Source organism: Urocitellus parryii, chromosome 3, assembly GCF_045843805.1.
Source record: "Urocitellus parryii isolate mUroPar1 chromosome 3, mUroPar1.hap1, whole genome shotgun sequence".
Classification (NCBI taxonomy): Eukaryota; Metazoa; Chordata; class Mammalia; order Rodentia; family Sciuridae; genus Urocitellus; species Urocitellus parryii.
Window position 1 is genome coordinate 106704003 of NC_135533.1, and position 13989 is coordinate 106717991.

Here is a 13989-nt window from a genome sequence, read left to right on the forward strand (position 1 = left end):
CATATTTGAAAAATCATGATGTCCATGCCTCATTTCTGAGAAAAACTTAAACTTATATGAACCTAGAAATAAATTCTTATAACTCTTGATATTAAAAAAAGGTTTTATGCCTAACTTGACTTCATGCTACAAGTAAAAGCTTCAAGAGACACAGACATCATTTTTGTCAACTTAAAAGCTCGATTAACTTATGAAAATAAAAAAAAATGTTCTCACTTTAAACAATTTTACTGCTTTGAAGCATTTCTGTTTATGTTTGTTATTCCTTTGCAGCGGCATGCTAGTAAATAGTAACTAGCCACCTAGAAAAATGTGTATAAATAGAAGTATTAGTCTCACTGACGTAAAAGACGGGAATCACAAAATTTACAACTAATAAGAAAATACGGAATTATGTATAACCAACTGATTCTAATAGAATGCTTTCATTATATCTTGTGAAATTTTTTATATATAGCCAACCTGTTATTACTATTGACAAATAAGTGTATCTTCAACATGAATGCAGATCAATAAATTAAGTTTATGTTAAGGAGTAGGATGAACAGGAGATATATGTTGGAACTTTCCTCATTTGTCAACCACATGAAGACTTTGTAGAATCCATAATGGTTTTTGAAAAATGGAAGAACAATTCTTCAATTTTTTTTGCTATTCATACTGCATAGGCTACAGATATGAAATGATTGTAATATAGTCATCTATATTATTAACATTTCCCAATCTCTTTTTTCTAGCTAAACAATTAACAAAACAATCAAGCCTTGATTTGTAACTTTTTCCAGTTTCTTACTCCATGGTTAATTTCCTGCTATAGATGTCACTAAATGTAGTAATATTATACTTTATAACAGTAGCACATGGTTACTACAGCCCTTAGTATTTTCACTGACATGGAATATTGAATTGTATACTTGATATGTGAATAATGTGAAAAATGGAAATAGTAAAATAATTCGAAAGTGATGAGGTTTTACTATTTGCTACCATTGTTTTTAATATTATTTATTTAATTATAAGCTTATATGATGTCCTTTTAAATAATGGTCCTGTTTAGAAACTGGGTTGCAAAATTCCTAAAGTCTTAACAGTCTGCTTTTATGAACTGGCATAGTGCAGGTCTATTCCATGAATTATCACTAAATTCTTTAATTTTTTCTCACGTTAGGGACATATTACCTTTATAAATAAAGGGACAATGAGAAAAACATAATTTTTTTTATGTTTCTTTAAAAAAAAGTTATACACAGATTCATTGTAGTTTTCTTTTTTTAATAGATGTATGCAATATCTTTATTTTATTTATTCATTTTTATGTGGTGCTGAGGATCAAACCCAGTGCCTCACATGTGTAAGACAAGCACTCTGCCACTGAGTCTCAACCCCAGCCCCATCATTGTAGTTTTCATTGCTTCCCTTCTAAGTAGCATCCAATCTTCAGTCAATACTAGGTGACTCTGATGATTTTGATGGCCCCAAAGTAACAGGCTACAAACTTAGTTCTTCTTTTTTCTAATGTCCTTCTAAGTAGGGAATGACTGATCCCATGGTTAACAATTTCCTGACATTTTATGAAAAGGGCCACTTGCTCATGGTCTACTTCCTGCTTCTCTGGATGGTCGCCTTTTCCCATGGCATCAGGAGCAGTTGCATGGCTGGCTCTCTTGCCATGAGCAGAGAAGTAGCAAATAAACACTAGACAGGACCAAGAGTCCTTCCCTGGACTTGCTCTGATCTCCACACACCTTTATAGCTTCAAGCCCACTTTTTAAGAGAAACAGTCCCACAGTGTTGTGTTTATGTCACAAGCTTTAGAATTAATTGGTTTTTGTTTGTTTGTTTTGGTTTGTTTTTTACTGGTAGTAGAGATTTAACCCAGGGGTGCTTTACCACTGAGCCACATCCCCACCTTTTTTAATTTTTATTTTGAGACAGTGTCTCACTAAGTGCTGAAGTTGTTGAGGCTGGCCTTGAACTTGGTGATCATCTTGTTTCAGCTTTCCTAGCTGCTAGGATTACAGGTGTGCACCCTATACTCAGCAACTGTTTTGTTTTGAAACAGGAAAAGTATTTAGTTTGGGATCAAATTTTAGAATAAGATCTTAGATGACTTTAGAAGACTGGACCAAGTTTAAGAATGTTTGCCAAATCCCTGCTCTATCTTCTCCCATTTTATGCTCTTGGTTCAGGAAACCCATGTCTGTTTACTGAGCCAGTCATCCTTACTGAGCATCTGGTCCTAGAGTACGGAGTTTATTTAGACACTGTGCCAGTGAACTACCTAATTGTGGCCTAAAGTTTTCTAGTTCTTAGATCTTCTGCTGGATCACTTGCCTAAAAGGTGAATTATTGTTATTATTTTAATTTTGCACTAATTGAACTAAAATCATCATTTTCTAATTAAAAAGTGGCAGCTCTTTTCTCCCATCTTATTCCCATATTTTAGAATTTCTTTAAAGTTCTTTAGACTGGGACACCTGTTTGCAAATTTAAAATCAATCATTCAGAAAAAGCACGATGGTTGGCTGTGTCAGTGCTAATCACAGGAGAAAATGACCTATCTCTTCTCTATGCTCTCATAACCCTTTGTCAATTTCCCAACAAATGTCCACCCAAAGAAAGATTTATTTGCTCAAGCCTGGTATAGGAAAATATGTAAGAAAATGACAGTCATTGGATAGTTCAAATTTTTAAATTTAAAGCAAACCAAGATCTACAATTTGAGCTCCATATGCATTGATTTTTAAATCCCCAGGGTCCTCTGATTGGCATAAGTAATTGACAATTTATTAATAGCCTAATTATAAACATAACTGTAAATCTTGTAAACAAACAATTCAATGCAATTAATGGGATAGGTTCCATTATTGTGATTCACAATGAATGTTCATCTGAAATCAAATGTCAGCAGAAAGCAAGTTGATTAGAAAATAATGGGGCAAGATCCAAATGCACATAATTCTATTGGTTTTGACATGCATGGAAGGCACTTAAGTACATGGTTAGATATCTATAAGTTTAGTATGAAAGCTTATTAATAAGAAGCAAAAAAATTAAAAACTAGAGAACAGAGAGCCATTACTGGATTGTTCTTACAATTATGCTGAAAAACTTCACATGCAGTTCCGAAGCCCATCAAGGATGATCTTCATGCCACAAGACTGAGAGGTTAAATAGCTTAATCATCTTCTTTCACATGTGCAAAATGTAAAAAGGGTTTACCAACTCAATCTACAGGTTGTCTTGACCAGGAAGAAGCAGACAGCATGGACCACACAAAAGGAACCTCAGTGCTACATAAACCAAGGCACAGATCCAGGTCTTGATTTTTAGGCACACACAACTTCACACTTGCCCTAAATTAGCTTTAAAAAAGGCCGCCGACGAATTCTACAATAAACTCACTTTTGAAGACATAAAATTATGCTTGTAACAGAAGAAAGTAATTTTAAGTGAGATTCAGGGTTCTAAAGTCTCCTAAGCTGAACATGGAACTTCACCAACACTATTTTGTTATCTTTTTATTACTAAGATTATCAAAAAACCAGACCTTTAGTCTCTGTTTACTAATTAAGCATATAGTTAGTAGTTTTCCCCATCCATGACCTGCAATAGATTCCTGAAAACACAGATAGTATTAAACTCTATAAATAGTATGACTCATTCTTACCCCTGAGCTTAGCATCCTCAGCCTGTAATAGGTTTTCTTATTAAGTTAAGAATTTTTACCTTTACACTTAAAATTATGAAGCATATCTGAATTGCCACATATTTACTCTCGCACTTTGGGGCCATTACTAAGTAAAATAAGGGTGACTTGAACACAAGAACTGCAATGCCCTGACTACTAAATTACTATTGCTCCATTATTGTAGCATACACAGTGGATATATACAGTGTGGACAGGCTTGGTTAATTCATTTATGTCCTGGGGAGGATGGAGCTGGATGGTGAGAGATTTTATCACACTCCTTAGAGTAATGCATGATTTAAAACGCATGAATCGTTTATTTCTGGAATCTTCCATTTAATATTTTCCAACTCTGGTTGACTGGGTAAATGAAACTATGGAAGATAAAACAGATTAAGTGGTGGTGGTGGGGAATCATTGTATCTTAACACTAGGAGAATTTTTCTATAGTTTTTATGGTCTGAAAAAGCAAAAACTGAGAAATGTGGGTTGAAGTCAGGCATGCACTGAAAGTATCCCTCAAGAAGAACATTCCCCAGTGATTTTTGATACTTAGATGCTTGACTGTACTGTCCTTGAGCCCAGCTATCCACCTATTCTTCACTGTTGGTACACCCTCCCTTCTCTGTACCTACTTGTGGCAAGTCTCATGATCTCCAGACTAAGCCAAACTGAAGGTTCTCGTCTAGTTTGGTGGACACTGCTAGCTATGATCACAGCATACCATTTCCTACACTTCCCAATTAACGCTGATCCAGAGTTGACCAGCAATATCCACATACCTCAGGGAGAACTGACCCCATCCCCACCTGTCAAGATGGACCTGGCTTATCTACAATACCTCCATTCTTGCCAGGAATTGGGTCAGTGGATGGCCCAGTTTTGGTCAATGAGACATGGGAGAAACCTTTCAGTAGAGTTTCTAGGAATGATTTCCTTCTTACTATGAAAAGATTAGAAGAGACAGTCTCTGGAAATTGTGGTATCTGGATATGACACAGAACAGTCACAGATTCCCTTCTTCCAGCTTGAAGAGGAAGCTAACCTCAAAGATAATATGGAGAGAAAGAAAGAACATAGATCCTTGCTGACCAATTTAGGCTTCAGATTCAACTCATACTGAAGTCTTCCACACTCTGGGATTACATATGGTAAGATATTCCTTCATTGTTGAAATAGTTTTGGGGGGCTGGGGATGTGGCTCAAGCGGTAGTGTGCTCGCCTGGCATGCGTGCGGCCCAGGTTCCATCCTCAGCACCACATACAAACAAAGATGTTGTGTCCACCGAAAACAAAAAATAAATAAATAAATAAATAAATAAATAAAAGAAATAGGTTTGGGATGGGTTTCTTTTATAATAAAATTGCCCCAGAATAAATTGCCCCAATCCTTGAAGGCTTAAAATAAGCAAATATCATCTCATGGGTCCTGTAGGTCTGGATGCTAGGAACAGCTTAGCTGGGGCCTCTGACCCATGTCTCCCACAAGGCTGCAATCAAGGCATCCATCAGGGCTGTGGTCTCCCTGAAGGCTCTGCTGGGGAGTGATCTGCTTGCATCCTGATTTGAATGACTGTTGGCAGGACTCCATCCAAAGGGTCAGTAGATTGAGGGTCTCAGTTCCTCACTGGCCTTTGACCAGAGTCTCTCTCTCAGTTCCTTGCCATGCAGGACTCCAGAAAACAGATCCAACATGATACCTGACTTTCATCAAAATAAGCAAATAAGAGGGGGTGCCCAAGATGGAAGCCACTGTCTCTCTCTCTTCTCATTATTCTGGAAGTGGCAAGTGACTTCCTAGTACTCTACCACATTGGATTCCTTAGACATGAGTCACTAAGGCCAGTGTTCAAGGGAAGAGGGTTGCACTACAGGGTGAACATGGGAGGTAGGGGTTACTAGGAGTTATTTTACAGATGCCCACAGACAACCAAAGAATTAGGAACCAACTAAAGAATAAAGAAGCCAAGTTTGGTATGTTGAATTCCACTGAACTCTTCACTCTTTCTCAATGTAACTGTAACAAGTCTTTTGTAATGTTGAATCTATTGAGGGGATCCTATAGATAGACCTAAAATCCTGGTACTGGATGCCTTTTAGCCTAGCACACATCTTCTCAGTTTAATAATGTAGAATGGAATAGTATTTGATACTTAAGATTCACATAACAAGACATATTCTGTAACATTTCTTTATTGAATATATACCATGTGTCAGGCACCAATCTGAATCACAGATACAAATAGGAATGAATATTAAAGCCTCCAAGCACCCAAACTCATGGAAGAGGCATCTAACAGGTGCATGTAATACAGAATGATAAGTAAATGATAAATGTCTAGAGGATGATAAGAGAAATTCAGAATGGGGAAAATTGGCAGGTTTTGCCAAAGATTGTTTCCTGAGATGGCAGCAGAGTGTGCACAGAGTCTGCTTAACTGTGGCTAGAGCATATATTCAGGCTGGGTCAGTCTAGGATAGACTGTAGAATAGGGTATGGACAGGTGGTCTCTTATAGCCAAACACATATTAGTGCATGACTCTTCTGTCTCTTCTATAACTCCTGAATACAAACAATACATTTGTTCAAAAGTCCCAGACATATGGGAACTGAACACACGAACATAGTCTTCTCCATTTTACCTCGGTTTCAGGTAAGTGTTGGTCAAGTACTGATAATGATTTAAGCACTGAAATGGAAATGAGGGGTTTGTCCTCAGCAGAGTTCTTAAGAAGGCTTGCAGAAGGCTGTTCCCAGGAGGAATGGCAGGCAGTGGCCAGCAAACACCTCAGGACTGGGACTAGGTCAAGATCCCAGATGTCAGGGAGGGGAGGAAGGTACAGCTGGAACAGAGCAGGAGACGCAAAATGCAGGGTGGAGTTCTGAGGACTGACTTCATGTCTTCCATCACCTTCTAACACCTGTGTACAAATCTGTTCTCCACTAGTTCTTTGCATCTTTTCATTGTATGAAGGTCAGCTGTGCTTATTGGTTTCAAGAAAGTGTATTTTCTTATTTTATTAACCTAAGTGGTATATTCCATTTGTATAGATCAGAATGGATGCACGAAAGCTATAGGTGTTCCCTGGGAGTTCTAGCATAGTGTAAGAAAAGTTCAGACAAATGGGGCAAGACTCAGGGTCTGAGATCCTATAAAGAGAAATCCCACTGAATCACTTACAGTGGGACTCACATGAGACTTTTTATATGGGATTCCTGCTGGATTGTCCAGCCTTCATGGTACTTCAGTGAAAGTTCCCACTAGGAACATGGAATCTCTTTATTAGGAACACAGTCTTAAAATTGAATTTGAGAGGCGGTATGGAAGAGCTTGTAGCTGATATAAACATTTTTATATATAGCACTTGGACACAGCCAAAAATACTTGTCTGATTGGGACATGGGATGCAAATGACATGAACACAATTCACACTCGTTTGTTTATGTCATGCACCTATGCCTCTATCAAGAAAGATGAAAGGAGTACAAAGATCTCAGTACCATGGAAAATAAATAAATGAATGAATAAATGAATGAATGAATAAATAAATAAATAAATAAACAAATAAATAAATAAAACACAGAGGGTTCATTTTCCTGAACTATTCTTAAGTCCTGAATCAAAGAAGGCAAGTTGCATACTGCCTGGCTGGGCAGGCCATCCCAGTTTTTATTCTGTAAACAATGGGCAGGCCAGTTCCACTAATTAGGTAAGGAAAAAGCTCCAGGTTGGATGTATGGAATTCTAATTCACAGCAGCCAGGACACAGGAGCAGGGGGAAGAAGGAGAAACTCTGATTGAACCCCAGCTACCCGCAAGCTATCGGACTGGGTTCAGAGTAGGACATTGCCCTCTAAAACCTCAGGGGCCACCTCCTCTCTAGATCTCTTGTTCTTTTTCACTCTATTATGAGCATCTCCATGAGCATTAGAGGAAGGAGGAGGGTGATATGTGAACTGTGACAAGGAGGGCAAAGGAAGTCCCACGTGACATGTACCCAGACAGGGAAATAAACTCAGGCAGAGAGTTGTCAGTGGGCATAAGTGGGGAAATGGGGTCCCCAGACAAGAATAAAGAGAAACTGGTCTTTCACCTGCTGCTTAGTTCCACTCTCCACTCAGACCTCTTGGAAAATCTAATGGCAGGTAGAAAATGCCTTCACAGCACCACAGATGCCGGAGAAAGCTTCCCCAGATAGAGGGAGGCTGAGGAGAAAGTTGGCACCTGTGAATCCGCATGAAGTCAGATGTGAGAAAGTGTTCTAGGTCTTATGCTGGGCTGCCCCATCCCACACAGACCACAAGATATGGATCCTGTGGCTGACTCTCGATTACCAGTGGCTATAATAAGCTCTACTCTTTTCATTCAGCAACTGCTCTCTCACTTGTCCCCAAGGAGGAGATGCTATGGGTGAGGATAGCAGCCACCAGGGTGCCACTGAAAGCATGTGGCCTTGGTGTAGATGGCTTAAAACACTACTCTCTTCAGAGATTAAATAATTCTGGAGTCAGCTATACCACAGCTGTCATCTTTTTGACTGGTATGTCTAATTAATCCTTAATTGTTAAATATCTTACAACATTTAATTTCCATTCAAAAGCATCTCCAATGTCAAGATGATCAAAAGTATCTGAAGGATGTAAAATAAGTATTTGTGGAGAAAGATAAAATAAATCAGGATTATTTTGCCTAGAGAAAGTAATAAGTAAGCCAACAATTATCTTCTCTACCCAGAAGACAGCAGGCAGCTAGAGCTATTCATCATTTCCAAAGAAGACAGAAAAAGATAAGACAGTCCAGTGACAGAGAGGTATGAACTTTCTCACCATGGAGTTGTACAAACTTACATGGGCATCAATCAGCTGGTCACAGGGCTATGGCTATATGATTCCACACTTTTTGGAAAATGCAGTCCAGGTGCTGGCTTTATTTTTATTTTTTTAAGGGTAGGAATTAGTTTTATTTGATAATTACTTATCAGGACTTGCATCGGGGTAAATTTACACAACCAGACAACTTAATTATTAAATTCTTCAGTGGTGGATCTTTCAAGTTTAGGTACATAAGTATATATAAAAGTATAATACACTTGCCCCAGTTGGAATGTTCTACATTTATTGTAATTCACCACCATGAACAGTGTACAGAATCTATACTCTCCAGGTGCTGGCTTTAAAAGGAAGTGACACCACATGGCTGAGACATACTGAAGGAGGTCAAGCATAGGCCTGACATGCATGTGATGCCATCTGAATATATATATTTCATTGTATAAAACTATTACCCACCAGGAGGCAGAAGGCTGTATATAGTACTTATTAAAGTTCAAAAGAAATCCCAAGAAACTAAGAAAACTCCCATATCAGGGTGTGCTAGGATGTAGAAGCAAAATAGAACTATTATTTTGGCTTTTGCTGGACTCACACAGTTTCCCCTTCTGGTTCCTCAGTTTCTTTTCCTTCAGAAAAGCATAATGCTGGGCTGCTGGCCATGAAGTTCAAGGCTGACTTATAAACTAATCCTCCCAGCTCTTGGGTACAATATTATTGTGTGCACTCATGGTGAGCCTTCTAACAGAATCCCAAACAATTCTTCCTCTACAGACTTTCTGAGGTTACTTCTATTGTGAGGAATATTAGCTCACTGCTGACGATTTCCACCCACAAAGCATAACTTAAGTCTAACCACAGATATAAAGACTGACTGGTAAAATCCTTGCTATGGGCATCTTCATGGCTTTTGGAGAGCATTCTCTGAGAAGTCAGACACATTGCATTGAGCATTTGGAGGAAAAGTTGGGAAAGAAAGGCATAGACATTCAAAGGCAAGAATGGAAAGTCTGGAAATCCATCCACAACACCAGTAGTGATGAGAGAGATTAACACTCAACACACAGTTTGAATGGAGACAAGAGGCACATACGTTTGGGTCTCAGTTCTGAGGCCTCGGAACCAGCACCTTCCCCGGGCAAGCTGAGAGGCTCCGCTACATCTGTATCAGGAGGAGGATATGGCGGGGGCGGGGGAAGCACTAGCTGAGGTGGGCCTCGAGCAGTGCCTCTGGGAGGCTTTTGTGGTACCTGCCGTCCAACACCTATGTGGAATCAATGGGAGTGACTTCAGAAGTTAAGCCAAAAGAGTACCTATCTTCCATCGGAGGACACCATATCCAACCATCCAAACGCCAAATCCAGCCACACCCAACACCATATCCAACCTCATTCTACACCAAATACAATCATACCTAATACCAAATCCAGTCATATCAACACCAAATCCAGCCATACCCAATACCAAATTCACCCACACCCAATGGCAAAATTAATCATACCCAACACCATATCCAACCTCACTCTACACTAAACATAACCTCATTCTGCACCAAATCCAGTCATACCCAATACTAAATCCAGCCTCATTCTGGATTTAGACATTCAAACACCAAATATACCCAACACCAGATACAACTTTGTATTTTTTTTAAACCAAATCCAAACTTTCCTATCACCAAATCCAATCTCAGCTGATACAAGATCCCATCACACTTGTATGTATGTACTGTCCTACAGCCAGGTCAATTTGTAACTATCTGCCTGGTTGCAATTTTATTTCTGGGAGGCTAATGACATAAATACTGGGCCTGAAACTATTCTTAAAAGCCCCCTAAACAATACTGTCAGATTAAAATAAACTCCTGTTCTTCACATTAGTCTTTTTCAGGTTCTCAGATCTGTTTTTTAGCTAATTTTTGCTACTTTTCCATATCTACTGAACAATATAATAATAGATAAAGCAGTAATTTAAATATTCTCTTCAGCCTATTATACTGTGAGCCTCTTTCATTGTTTGGGGTAATGGTTTCCAGAGTTTGTTTTGAAGAAGGTTCTGAGTTGTGGACAGTTGGGTGTGTGTGGTGAGTCCAGTTCCATTTCATCTGTGAAAAACCCTCATGTATCTTGTTTATATGTTGGGGATGCATTTAAAATTTTATGTGAAAATGGCATGCTAATGAAATTTTTGGATGCTAATGTAAAAAATGACATGAATTACCAGTTAGGTCACATTCACTATCATTTTTTTAATAAACACTTTATTCAAGCTTTGGAGTTCTGAATCTTCGAATAATACATATTCAACACTTTATGTCCTTTACCAGATTATTAATAAAAATACTAAGAAACAGCATTTTTTCATTGAGATATATTCATTTATTCCTTGTTTTGAATACAGTTTCTCTAGATGTGGTAAAATATTAATTTCCCCATATAAAGCAACATTTTTTTCCTTAAAGTGAAAATGAGCCCAAATCAGTCTGGATGGTACTGTTTATCTGGCCCTGGCAGTGTCATTAAAAGGGCAAAACAAAAAAGAAGGACGCTTTCCATTCCAATAAAGTTGAACTAAGATCCAAATCCAGCTACTGGTAATACTGTTTAGTACAAGTTCTAAAATAAAATTTTCTTTATATCTATATTTCTGTATAGAAAGAGTCACTTGATGTGGATAGGGGTTACTTGTTTTCCTTCAACCTAAGGTTTGGTTACATCTTCTGTATGGTATACTTTTAATGAATGGGGACTTCTGATGGGGATGGAAGTCTGACATGCCATTGCTTCCAAGGCCTTTTCCATCATCTCCTGTCCTAAAAAACATTCCAATTATTTCCAATTATTGTCAGCAAGAGAGAAGTTTTTGGCCTTCTAAGTCCTCACAAATGATACTTTATGGACCAGAAAGACAGACTTGTAGCAAATCACTACTATTTGTTACTTTCCTCTTGTAATGTTTCTGAGGAAATTGTGCAATTTTCAATTTTAGAACTCCTGCCTCTCATCTCCTCAGGCATCTGTAGGCATCAGTTGGCCCATCAGATGGGCAGGTTCTCCAAGCCCATGAGACACAAATACTTCTTCCTTCTTGGCTGACTCGGGGTTGAAATGGGCTGCTTGGCGAGGAGTTTATTTGGTATGACTCGACCACATCCTCATGGCCACATAAAGTGGTTGCTTCTGAGAATTTCAACAAGGATATCTCTAAATCTGACGGGGTGGAGGGGGAGGTTGTCTCCCTTTCCAAAGAGAAGGGAGGGAGCTTTTCTCATCATAAAACAGGAGAAATCCGGTTTTATTTTAATGGTCCAATGATAATACTGTCTTTAAATCTGACAGTATTTTCCCCTATGAAAGAGGATGAACTGACATGAAATACAGGTCATTTCTCCTTATGATAATTGATTCTCAGGCTGTGAAATGCTAGGGCATTAAGTGAGGTATTGATTAAAGGGGGGAAATGCTGAACAACCTAGTAGAACTTATCAAAGTTTTCAGAGCTTGACAACAAACACTTGTCCTCAGGTGTATTTTTCCTTCTGGAACCACATATACTGGGCCACAGGTAAAAAGCAGGGCCATGGGACAGGATTAAAGGAACCAGAAGTGGCTGTCTGCTGGCTTCAGAGGGGGCTCTGATGTGCTTTCCATCACTGGGGTCTCAGGCTCAGGAGTGGGTGATTCCTATGCTGCTCTGTTCCAAATCCTTCTCTGAAAGAGCTGTTTCTGTTTCTAATTGATGAAATAGTTAACACTGAAGGACTTTAAAATAAGATTGATTATCCCTGACTCACAGGCCTAGAGACCTCCATCATTCAGCATCTATCTACCTCACCCACACCATAAGATGTAGAGATATAATCATGTCATAATACCTGGTCAAAACATACCAGAGTCTTTGCTAAATAAAAGTTATATAAATGCAGTCTAACTTCAAACAGGATGGTCAGAAAACTAATGAGGTAACTCATTTATAGGCTGGGTATCCCTAAAATGCTCACAACCAGACACATTCTGGGTTTCAAATTTTTTTCTAAGTTTAGAACATCTGCATATACATACTGAGATATCTTGGGGATGGAACCTAAGCCTAAATATGAAATTAATTTATGCCTCATCTACACCCTACATACACACCTGAAGGTAATTATGCAGTATTTTTAATAATTTTTTGTGTGAAATAGTTTCATGGTATAGAATTTTCCACTTGTGCATCATGTTGACACTCAAAAAGTTTCAAACTTTGGAGCATTTTGGATTTTCATATTAGAGATGTGCACCCTATATAAACTACATGGGGCCTAAGCTGTCAAGTGCCAGATATCTTTCAAAACAACCTACAAGGATGTCATCTTAAGAGCTTATCTTTTTTCCACCAGAAAGACACATATCACACAGTCACACTCATTCATGCTCCATTTGTCACCTTCTCCCACCTTATGCAGCCACTCTCCATCCTTCCCACTACCCCACCTCCTCAATGCCTGTAATGTCCATGAAAATAAGATATTAAGTGAACACACAGCTACTTATTTCCAGACTTTCTTTCTTTAGCATAAATATTTTCTGGGTTAATGCTATTATGGATGAGTCCACTGTGAGAGTTAAGAGCAGTGCTAGTATTCCACACACAGCAGGCATTCCAGAGGTATGCAGACAGCAAGCCCAGACTCACTCACCTACTGTGCTCTTCCTGTTCTCCTCCTTTTCCTCCCTGCGGTTGGGGACCAGGGGACTTGGTGGAGGTGGCTGTGGCAGGGGACTTGGTGATGGTGGCTGTGGTGGAGGTGGAGGTGGAGGTGGAGCTGGTGCCCGCCGCTTCTTCTTCTGCAAATCAACCTGTGAGCCCAGAGACATCTGAGAAACAGAAAGAGGAGAGATAGGGTTAGGGGAATTTTTGTATGTGGGTGATGCGTTTGTGGGACACAGGACCTATGGAAACAGACAATTGTGGCATGGGTGCCATAAGGAAGGCTGTCAGATTGCCATCCTCATTCTGGGTTCTCTCAGGCAGGTGGTGGAGGCAGTGGTGTGAGGCCTGCCATATTCTCTAAGCAAGGCCCTGAGATGACACAGTGATGTTCATGGACACTCACAAGTTCCCCCAAGCACAGGGAACTCATATTTTCTAGGGATCCAGGTAAGTAATTCTGGAGCCTGGGAATCTTTTTTAGGGCATAAATGAGAAAATGATCCCTACTCCTTAATTAAATGCAAGAGTACTCTTTTTCCCAGGAATAAGGGGGACTACCATTATTTGTGTCCACACATTAGAAGAAGAGATGGGAGTAGTTCATGCTTCCTGTGCCCTGTCTTGCATGTATTTCCCTGCTTCTGCAAGCTCATACTCCAGAGTAGCCAGGACTTACATGGTCCACAAGCTGCCAACTCCTGGATCTAGAACTAAGGTTCTGTTAAATGGGACATTAGATCAGAATAAAAGACATCAATCTCCCATATAAAGCAGA

At 39.2% G+C, this 13989-nt stretch overlaps 1 protein-coding gene across 2 annotated transcripts in view; it reads right to left on the reverse strand.

Moving 5' to 3' along the window:
• The window catches only part of Cobl (cordon-bleu WH2 repeat protein), a 268552-nt gene that overhangs the window by 75901 nt on the left and 178662 nt on the right, over nucleotides 1-13989 (reverse strand). Inside the window, exons 9-10 of one of the 2 annotated variants that reach the window (XM_026403670.2) lie at nucleotides 13201-13378; nucleotides 9616-9786 (exon numbers count right to left, since the gene is read on the reverse strand). In XM_026403670.2, coding sequence (XP_026259455.2) covers nucleotides 9616-9786; nucleotides 13201-13378 — 349 coding nt within the window. The remainder of the gene's footprint in view (nucleotides 1-9615; nucleotides 9787-13200; nucleotides 13379-13989) is intronic. The other variant, XM_026403669.2, reaches the window with a different exon arrangement.